Source organism: Gossypium hirsutum, chromosome A01 (genome assembly GCF_007990345.1).
Source record: "Gossypium hirsutum isolate 1008001.06 chromosome A01, Gossypium_hirsutum_v2.1, whole genome shotgun sequence".
NCBI lineage: Eukaryota > Viridiplantae > Streptophyta > Magnoliopsida > Malvales > Malvaceae > Gossypium > Gossypium hirsutum.
The window spans coordinates 105,306,298-105,324,368 of record NC_053424.1 but is presented as its reverse complement, the minus strand read 5'-3'; the positions used below and the strand labels follow the sequence as shown (position 1 = coordinate 105,324,368).

Sequence of the window (18,071 nt, the reverse complement as noted above, 5' to 3'; positions counted from 1 at the left end):
AAGGACTTACGAGGAAAATGGGCACCAAATTAGGAAGGACCATACGTCGTAAAGAAGGCATTCTCGGGCGGAGCATTGATTCTCACTGAAATAGATGGGAAGGAGTTACCTAATCCAGTGAATTCAGATGCTATGAAGAAGTATTATGCCTAAAAAAAAGAAAAAAAAAGAAAAGAGAGATGGATCAAGGTGAAAACCCGAAAAGGGCGCCTTGATTAACAAAAAAGATTAGGATGAAAACCCGAAAGGGCGTTCTAATGAAGCAAGCACTGGCTTAAAAAGCAAGGCGTTTTGAACGGTGGGTCAAACAGAGAGACTACAGTATTTGAAGCATTTCTGAAAACTCGAAATCTCTTACGCAAGAAAGCCATGCTCGAAAAGATTCTTGATTGAGGAACGTGGAAGAGTTCATGCGTTGAATATCTAGAGCATTTGTATTTGTTGAAATGCGATCCCCTTTCTCTTTATGACACTTTTTTTTTACAATCATTGATTAACTTTCTTTGTTTGCTACATTTGAAATGAATAACTGTGAGGTATCCTTTTGTCCCTACCTAACCATTTTCATGCATCTCATTATGTGGTTCATTTACATGATAAATAGTGAAATGACATACTCTAAACACAAGAAGTGCTAAGCATTACCCGGATAAGAATTTGATAAGTACAAGAGCCTCAAAGCAAGGACAAAGTTCAACCAGGGGCAAAAGGGTGATATTTGAGAAATGTTGATTACTCATGAAGCTTGGAGACGAGTATGAGGTTTGAAGAGAAGGTCGAGAATCAAAGCAACGAATGCAGACCCTCAAAAATCGTGACGAAAAAGGACATACGACAAACATGCCTAAGGCGCATAGCATAATCATGTAGGCATAAAGGCATTTAAGATAAACATGTGCATATCATGATGACATCATGCATGACATATACAGGTACTCCAGTAGAGCAAGAGGGTGTGATGATAGCTGTACTGAATCAAAGGAAAAGACACTTGAATTCCACCAGATGACAGGATTTAGTATTTTGATGTTTTTTCTGTTTTCAAAATTCAACTCATATTGCGAGAAGTGAGTTGAGCCTCGGGGCACGCCGAGGTATTTTCAATTACTGTTTGTCAAAAAAAAAAGTCGACTCATATTGCGAAAGGTGAGTTGAGCCTCAGGACACGCTGAGGTAATTTCAATTTATGTTTTGCAATTTATATTTTGCAAAAATCAATTCATATTGCGAGAGGTGAGTTGAGCCTCAGGACACACTGAGGTATTTTTAATTTCTGTTCTTAATGACTGTTTTTAAATCAACTCATATTGCGAGAGGTGAGTTGAGCCTTAGGACACGCTAAGGTATTTTCAATTTCTGTTTTTTCCAATCTATATTTTTCAAAAATCAACTCATATTGCGAGAGGTGAATTGAGCCTCAAGACACGTTGAGGTATTTTCGATTTCCATTTTTCAATTTATGTTTTTCAAAAATCAATTCATATTACGAGAGGTGAGTTGAGCCTCGAGACACGCTGAGGTAATTTCAATTCCTGTTTTTTTTTTAAAAAAAGTCAACTCATATTGCGAGAAATGAGTTGAGCCTCAAGACACATTGAGGTATTTTCAATTTCTGTCTTTCAAAAAAATCAACTCATATTACGAGAGGTGAGTTAAGCCTCAGCTCACGCTGAGGTATTTTCAATTTTTTACTTTTTCAAAATATCAACTCATAATTCGAGAGGTGAGTTGAACTTCAGGTCGCATCCCGAGCTATTTTCAATTTTTTTTGTTTTTCAATAAAGAATGAAGATTGGACAATCGAACAAAATTTAGTGCTTTTAAGTCTTTGCACTATCCCTATTTCACAGAGATGAGCAAAGAGGGGCAACTGTAAACACTAAATTTTTGTCCGACAAGAGTTTGTTGTTTAATTTTCAAATTTTCAAAAAAATAAAAATAAAAAATTTTCAAAAAATAAAAATTACATTTTTACCCCTAAACTTTTCTTAAATTTCATTTTCACCCTTAAACTTTCTTTAAATTTCACTTAAACCCCTAAACTTTCCTTAAATTGCATTTTAACCCTAAATTTTCTAAAAATTACATTTAGCCCCAGAAGTTTTGCTGTATTTGTGATTTGGTCCTTTAGACAAATTACGTGATTTGGGGTACCCACTTCCTAGATTTTCAGGCCACAAACATGGGTGCCTGCTCCTTCTTCACCCACTATCTGCAAATAGCATAAAAACAAGCAAAATGGGAGAAATAAAAAAAAACCACACAAAAAAGAGGAGGATTCTCCCATTTGAGAAAAAAGAGCAAAAAAAAATTTCAACAAAAAAATTTTCCAGAAAAAAAAAACAATAAAAAAGGAACATTCAGCAATCTAAGCAAGAAAAAACTCCAATATCCGGCAAGCAACCAAGCAACTAAGGACTAATCACCATTAACACCACAACCAAGCTCCCAAACCGAAACCCACTCTAAATACCCGAGCCAATCGATTATCAGCCACCCCAAAACCCAAACCTCAACTACCCGTAGCCTGATTTCATGTAGTGCATACGGTGGCTTCTGGTGACGCGCACGGTGGAAGGAGAGGGAGAATAGACAGCTTGAAGTTTGGATTTTCTTTGTTTGCTGCTGGAACTTGTTTGTTTTGGGGGGGTTTAGTATTAAAAAAAAGAAATATTTTAGTTAATGGGTTGGTTTATGTAAGGTTTGATGGGTTAAATTTAGTTTGGGTTAATTAGTGGGTTGGGTGATATGTTAAGTTAGTGGGTTGCGTTTGTTGGATTATTAAGTTAGTGGGCTGAGGTTGGTTTGTGTTGGGTAAGTAATTTGGATTTTGTATCTTTTATGTAGATTATATTTGTAATTGGGCTAAACAAAAATTGGTCTAAAAAAACTACAATAATAAAAAATTTTAAATTTTAAAATGGTCGGGTCAACCTGACTCTATTTGCGGCAATCTGATCCAGTGAAGATCACCAACAAAGGCCCATTTCAACAGCCCGAGAAGAAAAGAGATTAATTTCAGTAATCCATAACATTGGGGCTTCGGTATATTCTTACCCTTTTTATTATTATTTACCTATTCTGAATTTAATATATATATTTTTATAACTATATTATGTACATATATATATATTTTGTACATATCATTATTTTATATTATTGTTGTAAAAAAATTTTATGTATATATTTTTGTGTACGTTTCCTAATATTTTCTTTTATTGTAGATATTATTATTATTATATATATTTATTATATGCATATATATATGTATTTTTATGTACATATTATTATTTTATATTATTATTACCAAATATATCATTTTTTCCTATTTTATTATTAGTACATGATTTGTTTTTATTTCTTTTTTGTTTGTAAATATCGTTATTATTGTTATTCTAATATTCTAGTATTCCATGTTAATATTTTTCATTAATGATATCTTTTTTTGTATCGTTTATCTATTTTTAATTTCTCACTTTAGGAATATTTTTTTCTCATGTTTTAATTAATTTCAAAAATAAGGCAATGTACCGATTTAACATTAAGCCATCAATTTCATCGTTATGTTGGGTGAAATTCATCGGCTCATGTTAAAAACGGGACACCCTTTCTAAAAAATCGAAAACTAAAAATTCTCATTTTTCAATTGGATCACGAGTAAATGTCAGATTGAATTTGTACTTTTGAAAATCAAGACAACACAAGTTTAATAAGATACCAATTTTGGACGTCGCGAGGGTGCTAATACCTTCCTCGTGTGTAACCGACTCCCGAACCCTATTTTTTTCTCTGGCTTTAAACGTAGACCTAAACTCGGCCTTCTTTTTGTTTAAAAAATAAATTTTCTTTTGAAAAAGAGGATTTATTAGGTGCCCGATCACACCTAGGAAAAAGGATCGGTGGCGACTCCCTTTTTTAATAAAATCAAAAGTCGGTTTTTAAATTTCCAATAAATCGCCTCAATTAGTGACCAAAAGAAGAAATTTTTACGTCGCTACAATTATTTTTTTACAATTTTCAATGATTTCCCAAAATCAGAATAAGGGATTCCAAAATCATTCTGACCCTGTCTAACAAAAATCCAATTATCACAGAATATGAAATTCTTTTTCCTTCACCGTTTCTTTTATGAGAAAATAGACTCATTAAGATTTAATTTAATATAATTCAACCTCTAATTCAATTTATACTATTTTTGGTAATTTTTCAAAGTCACACAACTGCTGCTTTCCAAATTTGTTTTATTACAAAATTTCACTTTTACATAATTTCACTTACTCCATTCTATCTTGCTAAAAGATTCGCTCAACTATCGAGCACATTGCTCAAAACTTTTCACATTGATATACTTGCACTTATTCATCACATAGTTATGTACATATGTATTTTCACTTAGTAAATTTCTCGTTGAACTCATCAGAATAATAACAGATACCCGGTGGCCTGTGCATATACCACCCTTGTAATCGAAGCTCTCTGGTACGCATAGTTGCCTGCACTTAGTACTACACACGTGACTTAACCATTTGATACACGTAGTAGCCTACACTTAGTACTACACACGTGATCGAAGTTAACGGGTACGCATAGTAGCCTGCACTTAGTACTACACACATGACTCACAACAAATCATTTGTATCTCTTCTATTCCGAAGGTTCAATCGGGCAATTCTTCACTTTTCAACATTTTACTAACTCGTTCTTAGTCAATTTCGATTTGTAGTTTACATCAATTGATCATTCTATAGGCAATCACATCTCATATAATAACAAAAGATAATAACATAAAAAGAATCGAAATATTATTTACATACAAACTTACTCATTTCAAAGAAACATCATATTTCATCAAACTTCTAAACCTTTATCAGACGTACTCGAATTGTGGATTCATTCACATAGCAATATCTCACAATCACATGGCACTGCAACATTTTCATCATAATAGCAAAACATCAAGAATAGGTTATATCATCAAAATAATCACATAATATCAAATGATTCACATATATATACTTACAACTCATGTAATATCGAAGCATTAGCATTCAAATACAATATTGCATTATTAAAATCACATGAAGTTACCTCGGGTTCGAGTACAACTATATATTTTGATTTAGTCCATAATCTCATTCATTTCCAATCTATGCCCGAACCTCATTTTCCTTGATCTATAATACCATATTTAGCTTACTAATTAGTCACATTATTCATATGGGTCCAAAAATCATACTTTTACAAATTTTTATTTTGACCCCTAAATTTTTACATATTTGCACTTTGGCTCCTAGGCTCGTAACATGATTTTTATTCAATTTCCTTGCATTTTATGTCTAGCCGAATAATTTTCATAACTGTAACAGCCCATAATTTCCAATAAATCACAACTTTATGACAAATTTTGTAACATTTACAAAACAGTCCTTTTCGACAATTTCACCGAAAATCACTTAGTAAAACTCGTTTATTACACACCGAGCATTCATATTCTACCATTAGACATCAAAACACATGCATGTCATCCATGGGTCAATTTTTAAACACAAACCGTAGCTCAAAATATGGGTAGAAATGAGTAGATCTTGTTATGAGGATTTTAAAAACGTAAAAATCATTAAAAACGGGGCTAGAACGGACTTACAATCGAGCTTGGAAGCTTGAAAAACCATAGCTATGTCTTCTTCATACAAGTTTTGGCCATGAGGTAGAAGATGGACAAAAATTGGCTTTTAATTTTGTTTTTAATTCATTTTAATTACTAGATTACCAAAATGCCCCTAACTTAAAAATATTCTATTTCACTTTTATGTCCATTTTTGTCCAAAAAATTATCCATTGATCTAACCATTTAAGGGCGTCCAATTTAAAATTTCATGACAATTAGACACCTCTAACATGTAGAACGCAACTTTTACACTTTTTACAATTTAGTCCTTTTGACGAAATTGAGTGCCCAAATGTCAAAATTTTCGAACGAAATTTTCACAAAATCATCCCATGAAATTGTAGACCATAAAAATATAATAAAAACAAATTTTATTGTGTTGGATTTTTGGTCCCGAAACCACTGTTCCGACTAGGCCCTAATTCGGGATGTTACATTAAGCATAAAACCCAAACCAAATATGATTTAAACTCGAATTAAAGACCCAAAACTCATAATTCTCATCATAATCCTGTCCAAAAATTCTACTCACGCAGTCTTCACTAAAACGGTCATAACTTGAGCTCTCGAAGTCAAAATCAAGTAATTCAAAGTGCATTTTAAACTAAGAGATAGATTTTCGAATAGCATGAATATGTCTTAACCAAGAAATGTCTAAATACCATCCAAAAAGTCATTGCAAGTCTGCTGATCCCCCAAACTTAAAAATTAGAAGCTTCTATGAATGGAATTTAAAAAAATTTAGCCATTTTATGCATGTATCATTCCTCGTTCCCTAAAAAATATTCATTCCAACATATTGTCTTTGATTGAATCTTGCTTTGATTTGCTTGGCATTTGATCTTGTTGTTGGGCCTTGAGGTAGTGGAAGCCCATCACATTTTTGAGTCTGAAATTGGGACTTAAAACTCACATCAAGAATCATGCTATATCAATTCAAAATTCTCTAAACAATCTTTAATCATCAATCATATAATCAAAAATATGTCATTTATACAGTATTGGGTTAAATCAAATTTACAGAAGCTCTAAAACAATTGAAAATGTTGTTAGAATTTCTTGTACTGATTATTTGTTGCCTCTGAAAAATTTAATAAATAAATTGCTTGTTTAATATTTACGAAGCACGGTAATTTCTACGGTTCTTCACTATGAAATCCAAAGACATATCATTGTTCTCCATTTTCCATTATAAAATTAATAAAACTAGTAAGTATATTAATTTAATTTAATTCAACATTATTTGTTATTTTTAAAGTAACCTATATGTTAGGAATTAGGCCGTGGAGTAAATTTTACTTTTGATTATCACCATATTTGAAATCACAATTTATGTCTCAATTAAATTTTCGGTTGATAATTTTTGACTTTGTATTTATCTTTATTATGAGCAGTAAAAACATGATATATTGATTTGACGCAACACATTTGAAAGACTTTAATATGACAGTTTTATTTCTAGTATGATACTTGGAGAGATCTTATCTTTATCTTCATAGCAAGCTTTGAAGAGTTCTAGTCCAAATGTAAGAGATGAAGATAAATCATGCAGATAATATAAAGGCTTGGGTAAAGGTGAGTAGAAACGAGTATTATTTTAGTATTATAAACTTAAATAATTAATTAATTTATTTAGGTCTCAAAATTATTATTTTAGAATAATTCTAAAATTTTAAATTTTTTATATATTTTTTAGAATTTTTAAATTTTTTAAAATATAAATTTTAAAATTTTTATAAATATTTTAAATTTTGAATTTTGAAAATTATTTTCGAAAATCCTTGAAAATAAATATTGGAGAAATTGTGTTTGAGAAGTCATGGAGAAAAACTTGAAGAGAAAGCTTTTGAATTAAAATAGTTTTTATCTCATTTTACTTTGAAAAAAATGTGATTTGAGCTTTATGAATTTAGAGAGAGCATATACGTTCATTCTAAGGAACTTTTATGTGAAAGGATTTTATTGTTTATTCGCCTTTGAGTGGTTAATTGATAGTCATTATAAGGAACTAATTTGGAGAGAGTTTATATTAAATATATTAGGGTGACATCACATTACTTAAAAATATTATCGTAAATTAGGTTTAATTTTCTCTTTTTTTATTAGCTTATTTTTATAAAAAGCTCTTGAAATATATTGTCCTCTTATTCATTTACAATGTATAAAATTATATATCACAAATGCATATATATATAATATTAAGAAATATGACATGATTTTAGTTTGATTTGTATTCTGTTTTGACTAATCAGTCACTCTTATGCCAATGTTGAAACACCCATTGTTATTGATCATCATCATATTGTTTATTCTAGAATTCATTTGACCTAATTTATGGAAAGAAAATGAGAGGAATATCAATTTCAGGCCTTTACAAAATAGTTTAGTATGAAAATATGGAATAAACATCCAACCCAAATTCTATATAAAGCAGTTTGTGAGGTGTATACAACAAAGAAGCAAAAAACCAAATATAATTGAGGTAAAAATATTGAGAAGAAAAATGAAGAAAGAACATAATATATTTCCATTGGCAATGTTATTTTGCCTTGCCATAGTGCCAGTCTATGGCCAATACTACTCGAAAACTGTTATGCGAGCTACTCAGCGGGCGAAAAAGATGACCCGACTCCACTTCTTCCTTCATGATACCGTCAGTGGTGAAAACCCCAGTGCAGTCGTCATAGCCCGTCCCAACATCACGCAACCATCCTCATTCGGGTTTGGCACATTGTTTGCAATTAATGACCCCCTTACCGTAGGGCCTGCACTAACATCAACGTTGATTGGAAACGCTCAAGGACTCTATGTATCATCCAGTCGAGACCCTGCTGTGTTTACTACAGTTATGTACGCTGATTTCGCATTTACGAGTGGCAGGTTCAATGGGAGCTCTTTTAGTTTAATCTCAAGGAGTTCATCTTCAGATGCAATTCGTGAATTGGCTATTGTGGGAGGGAGAGGTGCGTTTAGAATGGCCCAAGGTTTTGCTCTAACTCAAATCAATTTTGCAAATTTGACGACAGGGGATGTTATTCTTGAGTGCAATGTTACTTTGTACCATTACTAAACCAGATCGACAGTAGAATACAAATTTCAATACTGAAAAATATATATCAATAATTGTTGTAATTCAATTCCGTGAAGAATTACTGGGGGAATAAAGCTAGTGATCGAATATCATTATATTAATTATCTTGTTTTTTCCAAACTCTTTTTTTGTGTGTTTATATTATATGATATTTATTTATACCTGTCAAAAGTCTTATAAGGAAATAACCTTCTTGAATCAAAATATATAAAAGGTTTTGAAGTAGCCGGTGAAAATTGTGCCACTCAGGACTCGAATACAAAAGTGAAAATCGTTTCATGTCGCACTCTAAACTACGTAGTCAAATAATTTTATTGTTGGATAGGGAGTTACCCATTTTTATTTTACTATTATATTAATTTTTAAAATTATATTTTTTGAAGAGATCTAATTGCAATTGTATCATTTTGGGGGCAACACCTTGATTCTTGTTTTATCACTTGAGCGGTTAAATCTTGATCTTTGTGACCAACAAGTGCTTTTGCCACCTTTCAAAATGGAAAATTGTTTTCTCGATCTCTTAAAAATTTATAAAATTTTAAATTCATTGAACGGTAAAATTTTATTTTGATTCTTTAAAATTTAAAATTAATCCCTCAAAAATTTGTAAAATTTTATATTAATACAATGGTAAAATCACATATTAACTCTCTTAAGAATTCTTGATAAGAGCAGAAGGTGGTAGGGACAAAAAGGTCGGTTCACCTAAATAAGTAGAGAGCCAAAACAGGAGAGGAGTGAAAAAGGAGTAAGGTGGTTGTGAAGGCAAAAGAGACCATCTCGTGTGGTAAAATTTCTCTTCTTCATTGTTCTTCAAGGTATTTACAGGGGAAAGGTCTCTTGCTAGGTGGCGCTACTTCATCGACAGTACAAGTGGTAACCATATCGTGTGATCGACCAAGTGGCTGGTCAGTTGCCTTCAAGTGTGATACTGGTCTAACATAGGTAATATGAGATTGTTATGCTTCGGTGGTCCGTAGTGATTCTCTCTTGGTGGTAAGTAGTTCTCGCTAGAAGTGAGTGACCTGATAACTAGTGGAGTGCACAGGTGGCTGGTTACTTAATGACCAGCCGAGTGATATGGAGTGGAGAACCATCCATTGGTCTTTCTAAAATAAATTCTCGAGATGCCACGTATTTAAAAAATAGAACGATATAACAAGAATTTAGAACTCAAATTCGATATTGTAGACACTCAATTTTGCCCAAGCCCAGAAATAAGTTCAAAAAAAAAAACAAAGTCCAAGTCCAGTACAAAATTACAAACATATAATTTGGCCCAATCAAAATGGCCCATTACTTGAAAAGATTGAAGGTCCATCTATGAGCTTGACTCATATGGAAATATAATCTTTAAGGATATGCAATCTTAGATATGATATGCAATCTTGAAGATATGATCTTGTAATCTTGGAGATTTAATTTGTAGATATCCTTTAATCTTAACCGTTGATGTAATTGATCTGTACCGTTGGATTTGGGGAGACTCAACTATAAATAGAGGCCTCTCCCTTCATTGTAAATCACTTGAGTTTTGGGAAGCAATAAGAATTCTTGAGAGCATTCACTCAAATTTCTCTCCCTCTTGCGTTCTTACTCTCTGTGGATTGTTCTTATTTTATTTTTCGTCTATCTTAGTTTTTCAACCCTTTTTTTTATTTTAATTTCTTCATTTTTCAAATATGTATATTTATTCCTATCTTTTATACATTTGATTATGTATTTTATATATTATAATATTTAACCTTTTTATATCGTTTATTTTCAAATATATATTTTCTATGCATGTATATATATTATATTATCATTTCATGTATTTTGAACTATTGCATTATATTTTTATAATTTGTAAATGTTCTATTTATTCATTTTTTTAGTGTATGTCATCTATCTTATTTGTGCATAGTTTCATTTTTTTTATATGCTATGTTTAATTATTTCTTTTATATGCTATTTTATGATATATATTGTTGTATAATTTTTGCATGTATTATATTTTTCTTTTAGTTTACTCATATTTTTATTTGTTTATTATCTTATATTTACCCTAGTATGATTTTTTTCATTAAACGTATGTTCATGTTATTTAGTTTTGTCTTAATAATATTATTTATGTTTGTATGGAAATGTTAGAATATTTTGTACATCTATGCTTCATGATGCATTAATATGTCATCCTAAAACGTCATTTAAAATAAAATTCCAATGTTTTTTTTTAAAAAAGGCAATGCTTGATGTTTGAAAACTTCGAGAAAAGTAGTGCCCTAACTTACTGGGTTGCGACTTTTCTCGTTGAATTCGAATAGTCAAGCACCCTTCTAAGTGATTTTGAGTTTTCAAAACTTAAACAATTATTTCGAGATTTCAAAACATAGTGTCCTAACTTACTGGATATGGCGTTTTGTTGTTTCGAGATAGAAATTTCGAAAGACGAGCTTAGTTTCGAAGGTTTTAAAATGTTGCGTCCTAACTTACTAGATGTGATGTTTTGACTCATTTAAAATAAGTGAGCCTTAATTTTCAAAATTGAGACACTCTAATTAAAAGAGGTTTGCATCTTAAAACTTTCAAATTTCCAACATTAAAGACACTTGATAATCAATTAGGTACCAATTTTTGGGCGTTACGAGGGTGCTAACCCTTCCTCGTACGTAACCGACTCCCGAATCCATTTTCTCGACTTTCGTAGACCAAAATTAATGTTTTAAAACAAAACATTTTATAAGGTGATCCAATCACACCTAAAAAGATTGGTGGCGACTCCCGTTTTCGTTTTTCTTAAAGTTGATTCTCATTTTCCAAAACTCGATTTAAAAATGGTTTCGACAGATATCAAAAAGAAATTTACATACTGACTATTCGAATGTGCTACATGGTACTGTCATTGACAACAAAGTATGTCATCCAAAGAACAATGATTTTTACCTTGGTACCCATGCTGGAATGATTGGAATCACGAGGCAGACCCACTATCACGTTCTCTTAGACTAGGCTGGGTTTTCAGCTAATGATCTGCAATAGTTTGTTCATTATTTATCCTATATGTATCAAAGGAGCACCACAGCCATATTTGTTGTGGCTCCTATTTGCTAGGCTCATTTGGCAGCTTCACAGTTGGGGGCAATTTATGAAGATTAGGGATGCTTTAGAAACATCATCGAGTCATGGTGGGATGTATGTTCCGGGAGTAATCCCTGTACCTCAGCTTTCCAGGTTGAAGGATAAAGTCAGCAATTCATTCTTTTCTGCTGAGAATCATTGAACCATCTTTTTGTAGGGTTTGACAAACAACAGCCAGGACTGCTGCTAGGGCAATCCCTTTCTCATGGGTTTATGAATCAAGATTTTTCCTCTAAGCTTTGATGGAGTCAAGAATTGAATACCTCTAGTAAACTTAACTTGAAAGTATTCATCCTAAGCAAATGTACCAAGAATAGATGACACAGACTTATGACAAAGAAGGTTCGTCCAAAAGAATTTCATAAAGGAAACCTTGTGCTAAAAGAGATCCTTCCCATGCAAAAGGATGCCAAATTGGGAAGGGCCATATGTTGCGAAGAGGGCTTTCTCTAGAGGTGCATTGATTTTGACAAGAAATGGATAGGAAGAATTTATCTGATCCAGTGAATTCGGACTCGGTCAATGAGTACTTTGTCTGAAGGAGAAGGGAAGCCAAGGTGAAAACCCGCAAAGGGCACTTTAGGACTTCTATTTCAAAAAAAAGGAAAAAGAAAAGAAAAAGAGAAAAAAAAAAGAAAAAAGAAAAAAAATGGAGAGGCCAAGGTGAAAACCCGCAAAGGGCACCTTGAGACCAAAGGGGTTTTGAGTTGAAAACCCGAAAGGGCAGCTCAAATTTAGAAAGTCATGCAGTGACCTTGTTATACCGGATTCGACGAGAAGTGAAGTATATTACATATCGAGGTATCAACGAATTACTTTTGATCTTTTAAACACATGTTCAACTCAAGAAAGTCTTCATAGAGCTGGTGTATAGACGCTCAAACGGCGATATCTAGGGCATCTGATTTATGTCCTATTTACTATCTTTGGATTCTTTTTCTTCGCAAAGATATGTTCTCAGGTTAATCTTTTTGCATTCCTTCCAATAATTTGTCCAAATCTAATTATCCTCAGGATCAATTTATTTGTCTCCCATTATTCATAAAGCATGTTGCATTGAAATAATGATAGATGAACTAAAATATCTTCACAAACGAAGTTTTGCATATTACTCTGGAAATTTCTAAATAATACAAGAAACTGAAACAAGACAATTGTTTAAGGAATTCTCATATGTATGGGTTGGAGATATTCGAGAGATTTTCTTCTTCAGTCTAAAAGGTGGTTAGACATTTTAAGCAATATTGATCTTAAGAAATGATCATTTTATAAACATCTTCAGTGGGTCGTAACATTCGGGGAATGGTACGGTAGACCAAATTGATGGAGAAGATTCGAGGCATACGAGCAGAGTATGATTGATATGTCGAGAAGAACGAGGTGGAAAGCTCGATAGATGAATGAGTCATGACGTCCAAAATAGGAGTTATTTTCATAAACATTTTGCATCATAATATGTCTAATTAGGAACATTTGACTCATTTCGATCATAGCATCTTAATTATTTGGCATAAGCATAAATTCCAGGAAATCAATTCTACAGGTGGATTCCCCAGTGGACAATGTAGCAAGGTTGATTGAAAATTACAAAATTCAGTGCCTTAATCCCCTAAGCAGTAGGGTAACAAGTTAAATTTGCAGATCTTATCTCCTTAAGCAGTAGTGGGGCAGATCGAAGACTCGCCTTAATCCTCTAAGCAGTAGGGTAACAGGTTAAATTTGCAGATCTTATCTCCCTAAGCAGTAGTGGAGCAGATCGAAGACTCGCCTTAATCCCCTAAGCAGTAGGGTAACAGGTTAAATTTGCAGATCTTATCTCCCTAAGCAGTAGTGGAGCAGATCAAAGACCAGCCTTAATCCCCTAAGCAGTAGGGTAACAGGTTAAATTTGTAGATCTTATCTCCCTAAGCAGTAGTGGAGCATATCGAAGACTCGCCTTAATTCCCTAAGCAGTAGGGTAACAGGTTAAATTTGCAGATCTTATCTCCCTAAGCAGTAGTGGAGCAGATCGAAGACTCGCCTTAATCCCCTAAGCGGTAGGGTAACAGGTTAAATTTGCAGATCTTATCTCCCTAAGCAGTAGTGGAGCAGATCGAAGAATCGCCTTAATCCCCTAAGCAGTAGGGTAACAGGTTCGTAGATCTTATCTCCCTAAGCAGTAGCGGAGCAGATCGACGACGACTCGCCTTAATCCCCTAAGAAGTAGGGTAACAGGTTAAATTTGCAGATCTTATCTCCCTAAGCAGTAGTGGAGCAGATCGAAGACCCACCTTAATCCCCTAAGAGTAGGGTAAGAGGTTAAATTTGTAGATCTTATCCCTAAGCAGTAGCGAAGCAGATCGAAGATGATGCACCTTAACCCCCTAAGCAGTAGGGTCCAAGATGATTTGGTATCTCTGCAATGATAGGGAACAAGTCGAAGATAGCAGATCGGGCGTCTCTATATTCGACGGAGAGCAAATCGAAGACATAGTAGATTTGGCTTTCGGATGTTCTCACACTAAAGTAGATCCAAGATAACAGATCTGGCATCTCCATTTCGACGGAGAGCAGATACATAGCAGATCTAACCTTCATATGATTTTACTGAAGCAGATCCAAGATGATTTGGCATCTTTGTGTTCATAAGGAGCAAATCGAAGATATAGCAGATTTGGCTTTTACGTGTTTACGCTGAAGCAGATCTAAGATGATTTGGCCCTCTATATTGTCAGAAAAAAGATCGAAGATAACAGATTTGGCTTCTCTGTATTAGACGAGGAGTAGATCAAAGATAGCAGATATCGCCTTCCTGAGTTGCAGTGAAGCAGATTGAAGCCGTTAAGAGGCCATTTAAAGAAGATCAAGGATCAAGAACTCAAGACTCGGTGAGCCCGGGCAAAATTGGTCCTTTTATAGTCTTTGCTCTATCCCTGCTACACAGCAATGAGTAAAGACGGGCAGCTGTAGACACTCAATTTTGCCCGGGCCCAGAAATAAGTTCAAAAAAAAAAAACAAAGTCCAAGTCCAGTACAAAATTACAAACATATAATTTGGCCCAATCAAAATGACCCATTACTTGAAAAGATTGAAGGTCCATCTATGAGCTTGACTCATATAGAAATATAATCTTTAAGGATATGCAATCTCAGATATGATATGCAATATTAGATATGATACAATCTTAGATATGATATGCAATCTTGAGGATATGATCTTGTAATCTTGGAGATTTAATTTGTAGATATCCTTTAATCTTAACCGTTGATGTAATTGATCTGTACCGTTGGATTTTGGGAGGCTCAACTATAAATAGAGGTCTCTCCCTTCATTGTAAATCACTTGAGTTTTGGGAAGCAATAAGAATTCTTGAGAGCATTCACTTAAATTTCTCTCCCTCTTGCGTTCTTACTCTCTGTGGTTTGTTCTTATTTTATTTTTCGTCTATCTTAGTTTTTCAACCCTTTTTTTTATTTTAATTTCTTCATTTTTCAAATATGTATATTTATTCCTATCTTTTATACATTTGATTATGTATTTTATATATTATAATATTTAACCTTTTTATATAGTTTATTTTCAAATATATATTTTCTATGCATGTATATATATTATATTATCATTTCATGTATTTTGAACTATTGCATTATATTTTTATAATTTGTAAATGTTCTATTTATTCATTTTTAGTGTATGTCATCTACTTATTTGTGCATAGTTTCATTTTTTATATGCTATGTTTAATTATTTCTTTTATATGCTATTTTATGATATATATTGTTGTATAATTTTTGCATGTATTATGTTTTTCTTTTAGTTTACTCATATTTTATTTGTTTATTATCTTATATTTACCCTAGTATGATTTTTTTCATTAAACGTATGTTCATGTTATTTAGTTTTGTCTTAATGATATTATTTATGTTTGTATGGAAATGTTAGAATATTTTGTACATCTATGCTTCATGATGCATTAATATGTCATCCTAAAACGTCATTTAAAATAAAATTCCAATGTTTTTTTTTAAAAAAGGCAATGCTTGATGTTTGAAAACTTCGAGAAAGGTAGTGCCCTAACTTATTGGGTTGCGACTTTTCTCGTTGAATTCAAATAGTCAAGCACCTTTCTAACTGATTTTGAGTTTTCAAAACTTAAACAATTATTTCGAGATTTCAAAACATAGTGTCCTAACTTACTGGATATGGCGTTTTGTTGTTTCGAGATAGAAATTTTCGAAAGACGAGCTTAGTTTCGAAGGTTTAAAATGTTGCTTCCTAACCTACTAGATGTGATATTTTGACTCGTTTAAAATAAGTGAGCCTTAATTTTCAAAATTGAGACATTCTAATTAAAAGAGGTTTGCATCTTAAAACTTTCAAATTTTCGACATTAAAGACACTTGATAATCAATTAGGTACCAATTTTTGGGCGTTACGAGGGTGCTAACCCTTCCTCGTACTTAACCGACTCCCGAATCCGTTTTCTCGACTTTCGTAGACCAAAATTAATGTTTTAAAACAAAACATTTTATAAGGTGATCCAATCACACCTAAAAAAATTGGTGGCGACTCCCGTTTTCGTTTTTCTTAAAGTCGATTCTCATTTTCTAAAACTCGATTTAAAAATGGTTTCAACATATATCAAAAAGAAATTTACATCATTCCCTCGAACCACCAAATTATGATATAGAAATAAATTATTATAACTAAAGAAAATATATTAGAGAAATTATATTAATAATTATATAAATAGTTTAATGTACTAGAAAACTTATAGAAATAAATACAAGTAATCATGGATTCAGAAAGCTTTCGTGCATGTGGGGCTACTCAAGGCTACGGTCATTATAAATTACAGTCGTCAAATCTTTTTGTTGTTAATTTGTGTTGTGTTTTTTAAGTTAAATTTCACTTTCAATTTTAAAATAAATTTAATTTAATTTTAAAATTTTAAAAAATAGTTAAATTGTTATTTTTTAATAAAAATATCAATTAAAACACTAAATTTTTAAACATCACCCATGTATGATAATTCATATGTATTTTAATTTTTTTGAATTTTTATGACTTTTTTATATTTTATATTTTTTGAATTTTTTATATTTTTTAAATATTTTTATAATTTAAAATTATTTATTGATATGACATATAAAAAAAATAATGACATGTCAGTATGAAATATATATGGAGTACCACGTGAGTTACCACACCAACATCATTATAAAATTAATGTTCTAGTCAGCATTTCCGTTAAAAAAAAGTAATTTGACTTTTTTTGTAATATTAATGGTCAAATTTAATTTAAAACGGAATTAGAGCCAAATTGATAAAAACAAAATGTAGATGTTGATAGCTAAATTCAACATTATGACTTAAAATGAACTACCCTTAATTAAATCGGCTATTGTCAAATCTAATCCCTTTCTTTTATCGAACATTTAATATAAACCAATTATAAACATAATTTTTACCTTAAAAATTTTATAATTTTATTTGTTACCCATATCAAATTCCTGGCTTGGTCCTTGCCTATATAATAAAAACTTATTGATTTGTCTTTTACTACTCTAACATGTTGTTTATATAATAAAATGTTTCACGTCAAATCTTACTCTTTAACCCTTTTATTTTTCTTCCCTCCATCAGATTTAGCTTTTGCGTGTTTACGCTGAAGCAGATCTAAGATGATTTGGCCCTCTATATTGTCAGAGAACAGATCGAAGATAACAGATTTGGCTTCTCTGTATTAGACGAGGAGTAGATCAAAGATAGCAGATATCGCCTTCCTGAGTTGCAGTGAAGCAGATTGAAGCCGTTAAGAGGCCATTTAAAGAAGATCAAGGATCAAGAACTCAAGACTCGGTGAGCCCGGGCAAAATTGGTCCTTTTATAGTCTTTGCTCTATCCCTGCTACACAGCAATGAGTAAAGACGGGCAGCTGTAGACACTCAATTTTGCCCGGGCCCAGAAATAAGTTCAAAAAAAAAAACAAAGTCCAAGTCCAGTACAAAATTACAAACATATAATTTGGCCCAATCAAAATGACCCATTACTTGAAAAGATTGAAGGTCCATCTATGAGCTTGACTCATATAGAAATATAATCTTTAAGGATATGCAATCTTAGATATGATATGCAATATTAGATATGATACAATCTTAGATATGATATGCAATCTTGAGGATATGATCTTGTAATCTTGGAGATTTAAT

The 18,071-nt window shown here is 32.2% G+C and overlaps 1 protein-coding gene across 1 annotated transcript; it reads left to right on the top strand.

Moving 5' to 3' along the window:
• Positions 1 to 8,077: 8,077 nt before the first annotated feature.
• LOC121229061 (dirigent protein 15) lies at positions 8,078 to 8,860 on the top strand. The gene has a single exon (XM_041112225.1). The coding sequence runs from the start codon at positions 8,172 to 8,174 to the stop codon at positions 8,736 to 8,738; it is 567 nt and encodes a 188-aa protein (XP_040968159.1). The 5' UTR covers positions 8,078 to 8,171; the 3' UTR covers positions 8,739 to 8,860.
• Positions 8,861 to 18,071: the final 9,211 nt, after the last annotated feature.